General features: G+C 41.3%; 2 protein-coding genes across 13 annotated transcripts in view; one reads left to right on the top strand and one right to left on the bottom strand.

Annotated features, from left to right (window-relative positions):
• The window catches only part of cep85l (centrosomal protein 85, like), a 380598-nt gene that overhangs the window by 164743 nt on the left and 196894 nt on the right, over nt 1–18961 (bottom strand). The gene's annotated exons all lie outside the window — the stretch shown is intronic.
• The window catches only part of pln1 (phospholamban 1), a 38040-nt gene that overhangs the window by 7790 nt on the left and 11289 nt on the right, over nt 1–18961 (top strand). For 2 of the 4 annotated variants that reach the window (XM_068025487.1, XM_068025491.1), the window contains 2 exons: nt 8160–8249; nt 15981–17351. The exons of 1 other annotated variant lie outside the window; for it this stretch is intronic. In XM_068025487.1, the coding sequence (XP_067881588.1) occupies nt 16068–16226 (159 nt within the window). In that variant the 5' untranslated portion in view covers nt 8160–8249; nt 15981–16067 and the 3' untranslated portion in view covers nt 16227–17351. Of the gene's footprint in view, nt 1–8159; nt 8250–15980; nt 17352–18961 lie in introns of those variants that run through there. One more of the 4 variants, XM_068025486.1, reaches the window with a different exon arrangement.

Genomic DNA, 18961 nt, shown 5'->3' with positions numbered 1-18961 from the left:
TCTCTGTCATTAAATGAATGTGCTGCCCAGCTTTGGCGAAGAGGGCATCAGTGACCAGCAAGATGCAGTGGTGTGCAGCCATTTCTGAGATGCAATAAGGTCTGCAGCTAATCTTGGAAGGACCCAGAAGCAAAAATGTTCATGGCTACAGTGATTTTGACAGCCACTGGCAGAGCTTGCCAACCATTGATGCAAGAGACGAGGGCACAGATGTCTGTGACCATCTGCCTGGAGAGTCGCAGTCTCCTGCAGCACTGGGTCTCTGTTATCTCCAGGTAGCTCTGTCTTTGGTGGTCAATCCTGTGTTGAGGGCTTAGCCTCTATTGCCTTCCTTTCCTCTCCTGATGTCCAGGGTACTGCCCTTCCTGTGAAAGGTGTTGCCACTCATTGTCATTGAGCCCAAAATCTGACAGTCGTGCTCCCTTTGCCAGCTGCAGTGTTCCTTCTGGGCAGGTGGTTTTCCCCCCCACCACTGTCTTTGGCAGCCTAGCTCCCTGCTCTTTTGCCCCTGTGATGCCAGGGGATGGCGACCCTGTACAAAGCCTAGGCACTGATTGCCCTCTCTTTCTGCCCTCTTTCCAGTGCCAAGGACACCCCCTTACCATGTGCCCAGTCCCCCTTTGCCCTGCTGATCCTCTTATGTGGCCGGAATGATGCCCTGGGGCAGCCATGGCTGGCTCCCCACTCATTACCCACCTGCATTCAGACAAATTGTTTCTAAGGATGCAGATAATCTGTCCGGCCATTAGAAATTTGAATTTGAACGCCTGCCAGGCTCTTAACAAGGTTTTCAACAGTGTTAATTGGCCTTAATTGGGAGGAGAGCTGGATTCCTGACACGCCCTCAACACCCACCCTGCTGATAATTGCTGGCACGATGATCGGCGCCTTGAAATTGACACTGGTATTTTACCACTGGCACTGGTATTTTCGGTGCCACCTCACCTTCATTCCTGACTTCGGGGTGCCCTGAAAATTCAGCCCAATATGCATTCTACGACATAATGAAAGTAATTCTTACCACAAAGCTTCACATGGTGACACCAATTCAAATTCACCAACACAAAACTTGTTCTTCTATTGTCTATATATTTATCCCTTGCTTATGAATTTTCTTTTTACTGGCTGTAGTTGATTTTTAATGTATGTCTCAGAACCTGGTAAAAATGCAATAAAAAACACGACAAAAGCTTAATGGTGAACTAGGCCATTTAGAAATGATAAAATCTTAAACTGATTTTTACTTCTAACACTCAAACCCATCAGGCTAGTTTAATTTAGTGATATATTTTTCACAAGCTATGCATTCAATGTATGTTGCATGTATTTAAAAATGATTGTTTGGATGAATTGAGATGTCACTAAAAATTTCAGCTTGCTTTGTATTTCAAAGATAAATACGAAAATAAGATAAATACGCAGAGTTCTTCCTTAGTCAATGATGAGATTGGACACCTGGGTAAATAGTCCTCAGAGCAAAGGCAAAGGGGACAACACAGATAGATACCCTTCCTCATAAACCACTAAGAAAACAAACAGTTATCAACAAATTGCCAATAAACCACCACAGAAATCAGACAGATTAAATAAAATAAAAATTAATGTCACTTTTCCTTTTTAAAAATTGACACAGCTTCTTACTAATCACAATTACCACAAGCAAAACACAATAAGGCACATTTACTTTTGGTGTGTTAGTGTCAATGTTACAGCAGCCATGTCCATAAGCATTGTCTCACTGCACATGTACAGCATCAAATATTCTTAAAGGGATGGGCCATCTGTGTTATCTAAACTGTGTCAGAATTTGGAGTTTCCAAATAAACCTAAAATAACCCATTTTGGATTAAAATTCAAATTTGGGATTTATCCCTGTAAAACTACTGTGAAAATTTAACATTGAAATGCTTAAAAATTATGATAAATTGGGATTATGAAGAATTATTGGTATAGTATAAATAAAACAAGTGTCGACAATATTGTAGAAGCACTGATGGCTCAACATTATGTGATTTTCTGTAACATATTTTAATCCATTTATGTGAAAATACCAGTCAGTGAAAACGTTGGACACCTAGGAGCAGAGAAGGCTGAGGGGGGACATGATTGAAGTATACAAGATTATGAGGGGCATTGATAGGTTAGATAGGAAGAAACTTTTTCCCTTAGCGGAGGGGTTAATAACCAGTGGACATAGATTTAAGGCAAGGGGCAGGAGGTTTAGGGGGATTTGAGAAAATTTTTTTCACCAAGCGGGTGGTTGGAATCTGGAACGCGCAGCCTGACGAGGTTGAGGAGGCAGGAACCCTCACAACATTTAAAAAGTATTAAGATGATCACTTGAAATGCCATAGCATACAAGGCTACGGGCCAAGTGCAGGAATATGGGATTAGAATAGTTGAGTGCTGGATGGCTGGCACAGACACGATGGGCTGAAGGGCCTGTTTCTGTGCTGTATAACTCTATGACTCTATGACGCTGAATGCATGAGAGTTACTGGATCTGTTGAAATTGAAAGTGCAATATATTAGAGATGAAAGTGAGTTTTATTTTCTATTATTAATTATGTGAAACAAAGCAAGAAACCTAATTGAGTGAGAAATAAGCCTAATTACACTGTAACAGCCTCCATTTGTAAAATGCCAATTCTGGTGTTCATAAGCAAAATACTGCAGATGCTGGATATCTGAAATAAGAACAGAAAATGCTGGAAATACTCAGCAGGTCTGGCAGCGTCTGTGGAGAGAGAAACAGAGTTAACGTTTCAGGTCGATGACTTTTCATCAGAGTTTTCATCAGAGTCAATCTAAAATGTTGACGCCTTTTATCTCTCCACAGATGCTGTCAGACCTGCTGAGTATTACCAGCATTTTCTGTTTTTATTATGGTATTCCACTTTGGTGTCAGCACCTACTCAACAAAGAAAATAATGCTAGTAAATTTAATGAAGCAAAGATAATAAAGATATTATTAACTATCTAAGCTAGCAATTTATTCAAATAACATGCTTGGCTTACCTGTTAATGATCCAAATGAATGCATCAGTTTAATTTTCACTACAATAGAGAGCCTCAAAGCAGCATAAAGGCTCAGTTCCCAAAACTATGTCTCAGCACATACCTTTCACTATCACAGTGGAAAATAAACAGTGGCCACTCTGTGCGGCTCTATTTTTATCTGATTAAATAAATCGGTCTGCTTTTTTGTGGCATAGTCTAGTGTTTCATATCAAAATCAAAACTACATTCTAATACATTCAGCTGTGATGCCTCAATAATACTTTTAACTTTTCTGAATCCTAGTTTATAATAAGAAATGAAATATTGGATTGCAGAGTACCCTGAATAATTTCACTGTTAGGTCATACTCTGCAATGGGACCTCAGGAAGTAAACAAGCTCCACAAAGAGCGTGTGACAGAATTATCAGCAGAGCAGCATCTGCATTCCAGTCATTGTGTCACAGTGATGTAGGTCATATGGCTCTAAATGTAGCCAGCTGTTAACATTTGTGAGTCTATACATCCACTTTAAATGTTTTTCTCAAGCCCCATGGCAGTGATAACATGCAATAAAATAAGCAAATCTAAATTATTTCAGTCTGCTTACATCCAGTCCATCCAAGATCGTGAAAAAAAACGTACCTTGCAGTCAGCTAAGAAAAAAATGATTGTGTTTGATTCCAAGATTCATTGGGAAACAATTTAAAAATTAAGATGTTATGGGCACGACGTCAGGTGGAACCTTTCAGACAAAGGTTAACGTAGACTTGTGAAATAAGTTACTAGGAAAGGACTTTGAATCAGACAGCATAAAGAGTTCAAGGCACAATGAGGTATATTTTCAAAGAGAAATCAAATTTGGAAATATGGTGAGAGGACTAGTTGCTGGGATTAATCTATCAAAAGGCAACAGGCTTGTTCAGTCTAATCACCTTTAGCTGCTCCTATAAGTACTCCACCACCTCTCTCTCAAACCCAATATGCTGTCAGAGTGCTTGTCCAGCATCCAATCTTGGTTTAATTCTAACTTTTTTGCAGCTCTACATTGGGAAGACCAATCACAAATTCCACTTCGTTGTCATGATTCTAACTCTTCTCCAACCATTGTCTGAAGCTGAGCCAGATTGGAGTAAAGTTTTAGGCACCATATCCTTTCCATTCCAAAGGAGAGGATGTAAGGTTAGAGGAGGTTACAGAGACAGGGATAAGTAAGGCCATGAAGGGATTTAAAGGGAAAGATGAGAATTTTGGGACCGGAAACCAGCCGAGAACAGCAAGGACAGGGTGATGAGAGACTGGGACTTGGTGCAGGATAGGATGAGCAGCGGACTTTTGGAAGTTTATTTGACTTGGTTACAGGAAGTGGAGGATGGGAAGCCTACCAGGTGAGCATTTCAATTATAGAATTTGGAGGTGGCAAATATATGGATGAAAGTTACAGCAGCAGATGAACTGAGGCAGGGGCTGGAAGAAGTGGAAGCAGACAGTCTTTGTGATGGAGAAGATCTAGCATCAGATGCTCAGGCTGAGGTGAAGTAGGACGCCACGGTTACAAATGGTCTGGTTCAGTCTGAGACAATGGTCGGGGAGAGGGTGGACTGGGTGGCAAGGGTATGAAGATAATGTCAGGAACTTCCTAATATTTACATGGAGGAAATTGCACATCGTCCAAAACTGAATGCCAGAGAAACAGTCTAACATCACAGAGGCACTTGAGGAGAAAAGAGTTCTTTTACCAGAATAATATGCTGGAAACAATAATGTTTTAAGGTCTAAATTGATTAAGAGAAACAATTATCTGAAAGTTGAAACAATGGGCTCAGATTTGCTGATGGTAGGAAAAGGCTCAGTAGGATCATTGTAATGAGGAGGGAAAGTAGATTGCTTGCTTCGTCAGTTGTGGCAGTGAAGTGTTTCTACATTAATGAGATGTGGAGATGTACCATGCGAGCACATTTTATTGAAAAACAATCTGAAAATGCAGAGCCAGCATGGTAAGTCAAGATTTGGGAAAAAAGATGTTAAAATTACAGCTTTCCCCCAAATGCACCAGTTTGCAAGTACTGTCGTTGTATAATAAGAAGTCATCCAGTTCTCTTGAATGTTCCATGAAGCAACTTTTCGTTCCTTTTATTACATAGTATTAGAGTTTTATGTGCAATATTTTCAAGAGGAGAAGGTGAATGAAGCAATTAGGATCCCAATGACATTCTTCTCATTTGTGCACTGTGTAACTTGCACAGTGTGATTCTGTTTTCCAAATGGACATTGTATTCCCCACCTAATTTCAGTAATGATGAATCCAAATATATCTTTTCAATTGATAAGTCAACACCAGGATCATAAATCAAATTTTCTTATCCATTGCTATTGCTTCACTTTAAGCTTTCATTAAGCAGACTTGCTGTCAGAGGGTGAAAACACATCTCTCCCTTGGACTGTGTAAATAGTCTTTTTCATCACTTAGCCACATAAAAAAATTTGCTTGACAAAAGAAAATGACCAATAAGTTAATTACCTTGGCAAGCCAGATGCAGATCAATAATGTATTATTAAAATGGTTCAATGGCGCCATCTTGGAAAATGTGCTGATCTCCTCCCTACCAGTATCAAAATGTATGCACTCAACGACCAGGACATCAAGTGCTGCTTAGGTTTTTTTTACACCAAGATTTGTTGCACTATTGGTTGCTGTACTATTGTTGCATACATACTTGAAACAAACTGGACCAGTTTTCAAAGAACATATTTTATCTCAATAATAGTCCACAAACAATTTTTCTATGTCTGGCTCTTCTTTCAAATTATTACAATCTCAAAATTAGCTTTTAAGAGCCACTTGCCTAGCTTTAAAAACATTTAAATGGCCCCTCTCCCACCCCCACCCCCAAATCACCATGCAATGCATTACTTGCCCTCTCCCCCACAAAAACACTTCCCCTGCCACCTGACCTTCCCCCACCAACCCCCCTGCAAGTACATAAACTTTAAACTCTAACCCTTTCCACCATCCCCTAAACCAATGAGATTAGTTTGACCCTACTACCCTGCCTCCCGCACTGAAAACATTACCTGCTCCGCCCTCCCCACCAGGGTTACGCCTCAGTTCCCCAGATGGGGATCCAAAGGCATGGGAGTGCTGGCCACTGGTATCAATATCGCAGTGTGATGGAAGGCGGAGGTGAGGAGGTAATTAATTCCTTTATTTAAATTTATTTACTTATGAAAATTTTGCTTCCGTCACCAAGTGGCAGTGAGGCCGCCAAGAGGCCTCGCCACCGCCAGCAATATCAGGCCATGCCTTCCCAGCGTCGAGCGTATGCATTTTCTGGCGCCACCCGCCGCGATCCCCAAGATCAGGGGGGGGGCTGTAAAATTCAGCCCTCTGTATAGGTGGATAAAGTTTACTAGGAACTTGCTGGTTTGCATGTTTTTGTACCTCGTGCATTAATTTCATGAATGTATGAGACAATCAGTATACGTTCCAGTAATATCTATAGATTGTAGTTCAGTGTGACTTGGTTTTAGAAGAAAGAGGTAGCAGTAGGGTGTACTGTGTCAAATAAAGCCCTACGTCTAGCTTTATTTGAGCATAGCTGTATCGTGCCAATGGAAAGTGGAGTTGTGGCCAAGATCAGATCAGCCATGATCTTATTGAAAACACTGATGTGCGGTATGAAGGCCATTCAATACAAACTGGTTGACCTCTGATTTTAAGGGTCCAATTTTTTTTTGAAAAAGGTTGATTTAATTTGAGATATATTAAAAATAGTTATCTTGGGTCAAGAACATTTCTCAGCTTATTTTAAAAATAATATCTGGCATGTCCACCCTAATGTCATATCTAATAATAATGTCTATCACACAATAGAAAAGTGTCAGATATCTTCTGTCTACAGCTAATCAACTCACATTCTGACATATGAGACACCACAAAGTGAATCAAATGTCACTGTGATATGCCCTTTAATGTGGTTTTCCCAACTGCAGCTTAATCATATAGCTTATTTGGAAAACCATGGGAAGTTGTTTTCAAGGCCAAGTTGCATTTATAATTCAGGCAAGAACAAGTTCAAATGATGTGACTTTGTCTGATCTTGATAAAGAGTGACAAGGGTGCAGATACAAAACAAATTCTGGTAATAATTAAAAATAGATCACAGGCAAGAGTTTTCTCAAAAGAATAAAAACAAGCCCTTCAACACAAAGCAGAAAGAATGGCCTGCTGAGTGGAGGAGAGCCACTAGGTGCCTATTCTTAGCATCCCTAATCCCTTTTAGTCTTCTAACTTAATTCTTTGCAACAGTGTAGCTGAAGTTGAAAAAAGAAAATCTGTTGTCTCACCGACTTGAACTATAATATGTATTTATGCTAAAGAATAGTTTTCTCTGTGGTGATTTTATACATATATATATGTAAGAGATCATTTATGTAATCAGTGGAATCATGTTATATTGTATGCAATAGGCTCAAAAAGGGAAAAATGTCATTTTAAACCAGAACACATAATATAGAATTTTTATGCCAGTGACAAATATAGTATTTCAGAATTAAACATGAGACTGCCAACAATTTGATGAAGCTCTACACCTGAATTTCATTTGTTTTTGCATATGCTACACAAAATTTGTAAACTATTCCATGTTAGATTTGATATAATTGTAATCATCATGGGCTGAATTTTATAAGCCCGCCGCTGAAAAAAAATGGCGGCCCGCCCATGCAGGCTGCACGCCAAAAAGCTGCCGCGATTCCAAGCACAGCAGCTCATTTAAATAGCCAGGGAGGGCCACCTGCCCCCAGTCACGTGGAGGGGTCTGGCTGTCTGTCCCTTGCAATGGCATCACCTGCCTGTGCACAGTCGCCAACACCATTTTTAAAGGGTTGTTAGCCCTTCCGGCATATTTAAATATTTAAGGAAAGATTAAATGAAAATATATAAATACATCTCTTTTTTCGCTCACCCACCCCACCATAACGAATAAATTAATTATTTGCCCTTCCCCCCCAAAACACTTACCTTTACCATCTGACCTTCCCCCCGCAAACTGCATAAACTTTAAACTTCAACCCTTCCCACCATCTCCTACAACCATGATGATAATTTGACCCATTCTCCCCGCACTGAGAAACTTACCTCCTCCCCCCTCCCCACCAGTGTTGCGCCTCGCTTCACCAGACAGGGATCTGAAGGTGCGGGAGTGCTGGGCGCTGGGCCGAAGATCGCAACGGAACATCAGGAGGCGAGGTAAGTTTATTTAAATTAACTATTTAAATTGATTTAAATATTCAAATTATGGTAACGTCGGCCAGCAGAGTGGAGGCCGCCACAGTGCCTCACTACCGCCAGGAGGATCGGACCAGACCCTGCCAGCATCGAGGTCCGTGACGGGCCTCATCTGGGGCCTTCTTCAGGCCCCCCAACCCAAATCCAGCCCCATATTTTGGTGAGAGTCCTGCAACTTTGGCAGAGGAAAATAATGTTAAACCGAGCTAGCTTATAATTCTTTTCCTCCTGTAGCTTTTTTAATCTTCACCTGTTACTTTTCAGAGATGTTTTTGATACTGCCATGACAAAGTTCCAAAACTATGGAAAATGTCTCATATACTGAATTTTTACATCTGTCATTGATATCAGTGATTTAAATGCAAGTTTATAATCAGTTTGAAACATACCAACTAATTGACTGATTGTATGGTTGCCGAGATTGTTTTTTACATTTATGCAAATGTTGTTCTCATTAGGTTGAGGTTAGATGCAAAGCTAATAATTTCCATCAAAATGTGTGCTACCCAAACCACAGCAAAGCTCCTTCAGTTGCACCAATTATATATTAGCCCAGCTTTTGTGATCAGCGAAGAAGCAACAGTGCTCACTCACACCTGATCTCGAAAAAAGCTGCCCACAAAGATTTAGCAATCTTTGTGGTGTGGATTTCCCTTTTCCTGACATCAGTTTGAATCTGGTGCCAAGTCAAGGAGATCTCCAGATGTCCAGCAACAGTGATGTTATCAAGCAGGGTCGCAGCCAATCCCATTGAATTATCCTCACAGACAGCAAACCAGGAAGAAAAATGCACTGAATATTTCGCTTCTAATTACAAATTTTTCAAAGACTGAAGTAAATGATTGGGACATACACATGGAGTTAAGGTAAAAGTTGAAATTTCATAAATAAACTGCATTTTATACAAATATTTTATTTTAAGAATGTGATTTTATTTATCATAATGGAGAAATTAGGCAGTCCACAAATATAAAATGAGTTTTTCAAGGATAGTAAGGCTGTTGAGTAGTAATTATGAACTTAGTACGCCATTAAAAACCCAGTTATGCCTTATTCAATAATGCATAACTTGTTCAAGGGTTATTACAGTCAGACTAATAGCAAAGCAGGGCAATTTTCATCAGTTCAGTGGTTTCTATTTGATTGCAGTCTGGGGGAAACTTCGACAGCACACTCTGTGGGGAAGCCAAAATTGGGAGAGATGTCCCATAGACTAGTCAAGCAACAGCCTGACATATTCATACTCACAGAATCATACCACACAGACAAGGTCCCAAACACCACCATCACCATCCCTGGGTATGTCCTGTCCAATGGCAGGACAGACCCACCAGAGGTGGTGGCACAGTGCTACACAGCCAGGAGGGAGTTGCCCTGGAAGTCCACAATATTAACTCCAGATTCCATGAAGTTTCATGACATCAGCTCAAGCATTGGCAAGGAAATCTCCTACTGATTACCCTCTCCCGCTCCCCCCTCGGCTGATGAATTAGTGCTTCTGACATGTTGAACACCACTTGGAAGAATCACTCAGGGTAGCAAGGGCACAAAATGCACCCTGGGTGGGGAACTTCAAAGTTCACCGCCAAGAATGGCTCTGTAGCACCATTACTGACCAAGCTGGCCGAGTCCTAAAGGACATACCTGCTCGACAGTGTCTGCGGCAGGTGCTGAAGAAACCAACAAGAAGGAAAAAACTACTTGATCTTGCCCTCACTAATCTACCTGTCGCAGATGCATCTGTCCATGCCAGTATTGGTAGGAGTGACCCCCGTACAGTCCTAGTGGAGAAGAAGTCCCGTCTTCACTCTGAGGCTACCAACCATTATGTTATGTGGCACTACCATCATGCTAAATGGGATAGATTTAGAACAGATCTAGCAACTCAAAATTGGGCATCCATGAGGCGCTGTGGGCCACCAGCAGCAACAGAATTGTATTCAACCACAATCTGTAACCTCATGGCCTGGCATATCCCCCACTCTACCATTACCATCAAACTGTGGGACCAACCCTGGTTCAATGAAGAGTGCAGGAGGGCATGCCGGGAGCAGCACAAGGCATACCTCAAATTGAGGTGTCAGCCTGGTAAAGCTACAACTCAGGAATACTTGCATGCCAAACAGCAGACGCAGCATACAATAGACAGGGATAAGCGATCCCACAACCAACAGATCAGATCTAAGCTCTGCAGTTCTGCCACATCCAGTCATAAATGGTGGTGGACAATTAAACAACTAACAAGACGAGGAGGCTCCACAAACATCCCCATCCTCAATGATGGGGGAGCCCAGCACATCAGTGCAAAAGACAAGGCTGAAGCATTTGCAACAATCTTCAGCCAGAAGTGCCGAGTGGATGATCCATCTCAGCCTCCTCCTGAAGTCCCCAGCATCACAGCCACCAGTCTTCAGCCAATCTGATTCATTCCATGTGATATCAAGAAACGGTTGAAGGCACTGGATACTGCAAAGGCTATGGGCCCTGACAACATTCCAGCAATAGTACTGAAGACTTGTGCTCTGGAACTAGCCATGCCCCTAGCCAAGCTGTTCCAGTACAGCTGCAACACTGGCATCTACTCGGCAACATGGAAAATTGCCCAGGTAAGTCCTGTGCACAAAAGACAGGAAAAATACAACCTGGCCAATTACCACCCTATCAGTCTACACCCCATCATCAGCAAAGTGATGGAAGGGGTCATTGACAGTACTATCAAGCGGCACTTGCTCAGCAATAACCTACTCAGTTTGGGTTCCACCAGGGCCACTCAACTCCTGACCTCATTACAGCCTTGGTCCAAACATGGACAAAAGAGATGAACTCCAGAGGTGAGGTGAGAGTGACTGTCTGTGACATCAAGGCAGCATTTGACCAAGTATGGCATCAAGGAGCCCGAGCAAAACTGGAGTCAATGGGAATCAGGGGGAAACTATCTGCTGGTTGGAGTCATACCTAGTACAAAGAAAGATGGTTGTGGTTGTTGGAGGTCAATCATCTGAGCTCCAGGACATCAGTGCAGGAGCTCCTCAGGGTAGTGTCCTAGGCTCAACCATCTTTAGCTGCTTCATCAATGACCTTCCCTCCATTATAAGGTCAGAAGTAGGGATGTTCGCTGATGGTTGCACAATGTTCAACCCCATTCGTGACTCCTCAGTTACTGAAGCCGCCCATGTCCATTTGCAGCAAGACCTAGACAACATCCAGGCTTGGGCTGATAAGTGGAAAGTAACATTCGTGCTACACAAGTGCCAGGCAATGACCATCTCAACAAGAAAGAATCTCATCATCTCCCCTTGATGTTCACTGGCATTACCATCGCTGAATCCCCCACTATCAACATCCTGTCGGTCACCATTGACTAGAAGCTGAACTGGGCCAGCCACATAAATGCTGTGGCTACAAGAACAGGTCATAGGCTTGGAATCCTGTGGTGAATAACCACCTCTTTACTCCCCAAAGCCTGTCCATCATCTACATGGCACAAGTCAGCAGTGCGATGGAATACTCTCCAATTGCCTGGATGAGTGCAGCTCCAACAACCTCAAGAAACTTGACACCATCCAGGACAAAGCAGCCTGCTTGATTGGCACTGCATCCACCACCTTCAACATTCACTCCCTCCAGCACCGACGCATCTATAAGATGCACTGCAGCAACTCACCAAGGCTCCTTACACAGCACCTTCCAAACCCGTGATCTCTACAAGGGCAGCAGATGCATGGGAATACAACCACTTGCAAGATTCTCTCCAAGCCACACACCATCCTGACTTGGAACTATACCATCATTCTTTCACTGTTGCTGGGTCAAAATCCTGGAACTCCCCTCCTAAGAGCACTGTTGGTGTACCTACACCCCAAGGACTGCAGCGGTTCAAGAAGGCAGCTCACAACCACCTCAAGGGCAATTAGGGATGGGCAATAAATGCTGGCATAACCAGCGATGCCCACATCCCCCAAACGAATTTAAAAAAGCATAGTATCACTGACAGAACTTTCTGGATTTCTGTGTTTAAGTTTACATGTGCAGACTCCAGTAGATGCAGTCAGTTTCAGAGAAGTAATGATGTGAACACCAACAATTTCAACGTCATTAGTACTGCAAATTCAGGGCCATTGTCATTTGGGACATTTTGTGCTGTGATTTGCTAGAAGCTGGGTCAGGACTGTCCAAACTCACTCCATTTAGAATGTAGACAACCATCAAACAGAGAGGACTGTTATCCCATCAGTCATGTCTGGATTTAAATTAGAGGTGAAAGGGCAGCTTTTTGTAATAAATTGCTATTTATTTACAATTTAGAACATACAAGTTTAATTTAAGATGGCTTAAGGAAGCCACAATAACAATGTGATGTACTATTGAGAATAAAAAATGGAGCCATGTAATGATTCTGTAAATTGTTTAAATTTGCCATACTTTATAGTTGTACATAAAGATCACAGGATAAGAATATCCCTTTGAAAACAATCGGCCCGATTTTAACTCTGGGCACTTGCACTGAGTGAGCAGTGGTGTGAGTTCAAGATTCACCAGCTAATCCAGAAATGAGGCTCTAGGTAATTTAGCACCTAGGCCTCACTTAAAACCCTCCAGCCAATGACCCACTTGTTCCCACTGGGGTGTAGGTGGGAAATGGATTTAAATCGCATGGCCTGGAGACCATAAACTGAGATCAGGAAAGTGATGGGATTGGTTGCCAGGACTGTACTGCAAGAGTCTTGCAATCAGGAAAGCTCAAGCAACCTGTGCCCCCGTTGCTTTGTCTTCTTAAATTAATTGAGTTTTTTGCAACAAGTGTGAATTTCACCAATATATTCTTGCTGGTGAGTGCAGACCTTCAGATAGACTTCCTGCCAATCAGACATTCAGAGCTCAGGGGTTAAGAATGAGGTCATGAAGCAAATGGTGTTGACTTTCATTGCCATAACATGGTCAAAAGAATGATAAGTGACTTTAAAACAAGTGACACCATTAGAACTAGTTATTCATTTCTAACTATCTTTTGCTTCTAAATGCAAGACAAAAGCTAACTTTTCCATCTATGGAAGGTGCTAACAAGCAACCTGTAACTGACAACTTGATGCTTATGGAAGTTTCCTAGTACTTCCTCCTCCTTCCTGGAGAAGGTCAATGCTTCAAATTGGTTGGAACTCATATTTGGGAAATTGCAGGTGGGGATCATCCAACTCAGTAACCTGTTCCTGCTTTCACCACATACCCTTTGATCCCTTTAGACCCAAGAGCTATATCAAACTCCTTCTTGAAAACATACAATATTTTGGCCTCAACTGCCTTCTGTGGTAGCGAATTCCACAGACTCACCACTCTCTGGGTGAAGAAATTTCTCCTCATCTCAGTCCTGAAAGGTTTACCCCGTATCCTGAGACTATGACCCCTGGTTCTGGATTCCCCCACCATCGGGAACATCCTTCCTGCATCTACCCTGTCAAGTCCTGTTAGAATTTTGTAGGTTTCTATGAGATCCCCCATCACTCTTCTGAACTCCAACAAATATAATCCTAACCGACTCTATCTCTCCTCATACGTCAGTCCCGCCATCCCAGGAATCAGTCTGGTAAACCTTCGCTGCACTCCCTCTATGGCAAGAACATCCTTCCTCAGATAAAGAGACCAAAACTGCACACAATATTCCAGGTGTGGCATCACCAAGGCCCTGTATAATTGCAGAAAGACATCCCTGCTCCTGTACTCGATTCCTCTTGCTATGAAGGCCAACATACCATTTGCCTTTTTTACCACCTATTGCACCTGCATGCTTACCTTCAGCGACTGGTGTACGAGAACACCCAGGTCTCGCTGCATATTCCCCTCTCTCAGTTTATAGCCATTCAGATAATAATCTGCCTTCCTGTTTTTGCTACCAAAGTGGATAACCTCACATTTATCCACATTATACTGCATCTGCCATGCATTAACCCATTCACTCAACTTGTCTAAATCACCCTGAAGCCTCTCTGCATCCTCCACACAACTCACCCTCCCACCCAGTTTTGTGTCATCTGCAAATTTGGAGATATTACATTTAGTTCCCTCATCTAAATCATTAATGTATATTGTGAATAGCTGGGGTCCTAGCACTGATCCCTGCAGTACCCCACTAGTCACTGCCTGCCATTCGGAAAAAGACCCATTTATTCCTACTGCTTGTTTCCTGTCTGCCAACCAATTTTCTATCCATCACAATACACTACCCCCAATCCCATGCACTTTAATTTTACATGCTAATCTCTTATGTGGGACTTTGTCGAAAGCCTTCTGAAAGTCCAAATAAACCACATCCACTGGCTCCCCCTCATCAACTCTACTAGTTACATCCTCAAAGAATTCTAGTAGATTTGTCAAGCATGATTTCCCTTTCATAAATCATGCTGACTCTGCCCGATTCTACAACTGTTCTCCAAGTGCTCTACTATAAAATCTCTGATAATGGTCTCTAGAATTTTCCCCACTACCGACATCAGGCTGACTGGTCTATAATTCCCTGCTTTCTCGACCTCCCTTTTTAAATAGTGTGGTTACATTAGCTACCCTCCAATCTGTAGGAACTGTTCCAGAGTCTATAGAATCTTGGAAGATGGCCACCAATGCATCCATTATTTCTAGGGCCACTTCCTTAAGTACTCTGGGATGCATACCATCAGGCCTTTAAAAGTGTCCATTCAAATATTTTTATGTTGACATATTTTGTCATATTACTCAGAAGGATAATAAAGGAATTTGGGGCAAAGAAAGTCAAATGAATGAGTGCGTGAAGGAAACAATGTATAAATATTAGCTCCCTAACTCACACCTCCATAGATTTAAGGATAGGAACTTTAACTGGTAAACTGGGATTTTTCCTTCAGTTGTGTAGCCTATTTTGAGACTACACACTGATTCCTTCAGTCTTTTGTAGAGGTTTCTCTCTCCCTGTCTAACTGTAAATAACCCTATTTGTAAATCTTCATCTGCAGTCTGATCCAACTTCAATTGAAGACAGCCTGGGTTTCACCTCAGGAGCTGTCACTACAACATTTGATCTTTATTAAATGCTGCTGGAGGGTAGCTTAATAACCTTTATATGAGAACGACACAATTAATGATATAACATTGTAAAACTACAGGCTTCCAAAGATGCAGAGTCCTCTAACTGGAGAGTTTACAATAGGGCGGTCTTGTGTCACACTGAATTAATGTACTAATATGTTGTAATGTGGTGGTATCCCCACCTGCAATTTCCCAAATATGAGTTCCAACCAATTTGAAGCATTGACCTTCTCCAGGAAGGAGGAGGAAGTACTAGGAAACTTCTGTAAGCATCAAGTGGTCAGTTACAGGTTGCTTGTTAGCACCTTCCTTGTCTGGGAATACTGCTTTCATGGAACCACCTAAATTATGTAAAGTTATGTATAACAACAGCAATTTTGCCACAAATATCACTACTTCCTGAAAAGACTAGTTGTTAACAAAATAACACAAGTTATTCGAGCTAACCATTAACACAAAATTAGGCGATAAAATGTAAGTATCCCTTAATCTGTTTATTTAAATGAACACAATTAACTCTCTGTCCATTATTGTGCTCATCTCATAAGTACCAAAGATAATCTCTGTAGTATTTGAGCACTGCACTCTCGTTTTCCTTGTTTGTTCACTTTTGCACATTTCCTCTGCCTGCCTTATTAGATCTCCTAGAGAACAAAAGCATCTTCTGCACTTTCTACGACTTTTACACTTGTCTTCACACCTCTCATAACCTCTGCCTGCATCAGCATGGATAAGGTTCAGCAGATAACCCGCTCTGCCATGAGGAGAGCCTCAGCAATTGAAGTGAACCCGCAAGTCCGTCGAAATCTTCAGGAACTGTTTGTCAATTTTTCTCTGATTCTTATTTGTCTCCTCCTTATATTCATCATAAGGCTGCTGATGTAATTTTCCAACTATACTATCACTGGGGTTAATGGACTCTTGTTTAATGGACTACTATACCTCTGTGAAACCTTGGCATGATATTGTGTATGTGCTGTTTTTAGAATGCTCATTCATGAGAAAATAAGTTATCAAAAATGAGATTAAACACATTCTCATTGTGTTTGTTTAAACATGTAATTTTTTCAACTTTAAATATTCCCAGAATTGAAAACACACCAGTTTAGAGCATCTAAAATATACAAGGAATGAATGCATGTTACATTTTGTATATTTTAGGCAGTCTTGGTCTGTAGCATAAATGCACTTTACAATAAAAGCACAAGTTATTATTTGTACCTCCCAAATTTGACCTAAGCAAAAAAATCTTCATCGACTGCAAAAAGTGTGCTGCAGGTGATATATGTAGATTGTCACCACCATCTCTTTTGGGTATAAGATGCATGGACAGAAATTATTTTAAAATAAAGATAAAGAATACATTGTGACTAAACTATGAATATTTAGACAATCACTGGAGGTTACATACAGAATTACAATATGGTTGTAAAATCATCATTTCTGTTTATTTTATAACAGATTTTTCATTATCAATAGCACACATTTTGAGTCAGTTAGAGATCTGAAAATAGAAAATGTATTTGTTCATGAGAGAAAAGCAATATTACCTTTAGTAACATTTAGTTTACTCATGTCGTAAGATTATTTGATGTCAGTGTATCAGCAAGTTAATTCTTCATATTTCACAAGTCAATATATTTGATGTCCTTTATTACTCAGCTGTAGCGTACATATTTTTGCTTTGTTGAACAATTGTTTGTTTATGTGTGAGTATATGAATATTTAGAGTTGTCACAAGATGGAGAAGACCCTATGTCCCATTTGGTCCCATGCTTCGAGAATACCAACCCATGATAACAACAAGCTGTTCTTAAAATGAGTCCAGTGTCCTGGTCTCAACCATCCTTTCTTGTGACCCATTCTAGCTGATAGTTACTGCCACTATGAAGAAATACTTGTTGGCATCTGTCCCGAACTCATCGCAAGAGCATAAATGTCAGAAGCACAGTATTATTTCTTTTGCATGTTCCTGAAATGCTGTTGTATAAAAATATGCAATAAAATTCCAAACAACCTCTTATTTTTCTTATTCCTTGATGCTCTCAATAACTCAGCAGAACTCATTGGAAGTAGAGGACATACAAGCATAGGATGAGAATGGCGAAGAATGTACAGCACTTTGATCTCATGCAAGCAGATAGTCGCAGAAATTCTTTAACTAAACTCTTCCATTTGCATTCACTGCTCAACCTCTCCACTTTCTGAAACTGTCCAAAGCTGACAGTGTCCAACGTTTCCCACTTATCAGACTGATCAAACCTTTTTAACTCACTCATACAGTCCAAACTCTTCCACTAACTGACATTTACTAACTTCTTTCACTGGTACTATCCCAACCGCTCCATTTACATTTCTGAAACTCTTCCACTAACTAACACGGTTTGAACTGACTGATGTTCCTACTTTTTGAAACTCTTCAAATGCCTTTCTCCAGGCTTCTTATTTCCCATTAGTAAGAAGGACTTTTCTTCCTATGAATGTTGGAAGAATTGAAACATCACTTTCTGGAGTAAAAGAGTAATTAGATTTAATTTTGGAAATCTAAACTGTGGTTTATGTTAGAACCATAGAAACATAATGGCACAGAAGGAGGCCATTCAGCCCATCATGTCTGCACAGCCGAAAAAACTACCCGGCCAATCTAATCCCACCTTCCAGCACCTGGTCCATAGTCTTGCAGGTTAGAGCCCTTCAGTTGCATGTCCAAGTACCTTTTAAATGAATTGAGGGTTTCTGCCTCCACCACCATTCCTGGCAGTGAATTCCAGACACCCACCACCACTGGGTGAAAAAGCTTTTCCTCATGTCCCCTCTAATCCTTCTACTAACTACATTAAATCTGTGCCCCCTGATAATTTACCTCTCCACTAGGGGAAACAGGTCCTTCCTCTCTACTCTATCTAGGCCCCTCATAATTTTGTACACCTCAATTAAGTCATCCCTCAACCTTCTCTGTTCTAAGGAAAACAACCCTAGCCAATCCAATCTTTCCTCATAGTTGCAACTTTCAAGCCCTGGCAACATTCTTGTAAATCTCCTCTGTACTCGCTCAAGAGCAATTATGTTCTTCCTGTAATGTGGTGACTAGAACTGTACGCAATACACAGCTCCAGCATTACATTCCTGCTTTTGTATTCTATACCTCAGCCAATAAAGGAAAGCATTCCATATGCCTTCTTCACCACTCTATCTACCTGTCCTGCCACCTTCAGGGACCTGTGGACATGCACTGCAAGGTCTCTCACTTCTTCTATCCCTCTCAATATCTTCTCGTTTATTGTGTATTCCCTTGCTTTGCTTTTTTTTTATGTTGTCCGGAGATGTTTAAAATTATTTCCAAAGAACTTGTAACAATATGATTGCTTGTACATTTATCTAGCATTACTTATTACAAATAACACTGAAGTGTGATGGCCAACTCAATGAAATTAATTGCAGTGGGGCTTATAAATAGCTACTGAGATGTGGGGTTGAATTTTCCTGGTCCATTTGAAATGGACTGGGAGGTGGGAGGGCTGGCAATATCTTGGGGGAAGGCGTAGGGAGGGGAGCTCAAAGTCTTCCTGCCACTATGCCAGATTCCCAACAGCGGGAAATGTGGCAGTGCAGCCACCCAC

This window comes from Heterodontus francisci, chromosome 3, assembly GCF_036365525.1.
Source record: "Heterodontus francisci isolate sHetFra1 chromosome 3, sHetFra1.hap1, whole genome shotgun sequence".
Classification (NCBI taxonomy): domain Eukaryota; kingdom Metazoa; phylum Chordata; class Chondrichthyes; order Heterodontiformes; family Heterodontidae; genus Heterodontus; species Heterodontus francisci.
This window is presented reverse-complemented; position numbering and strand designations above follow the sequence as displayed.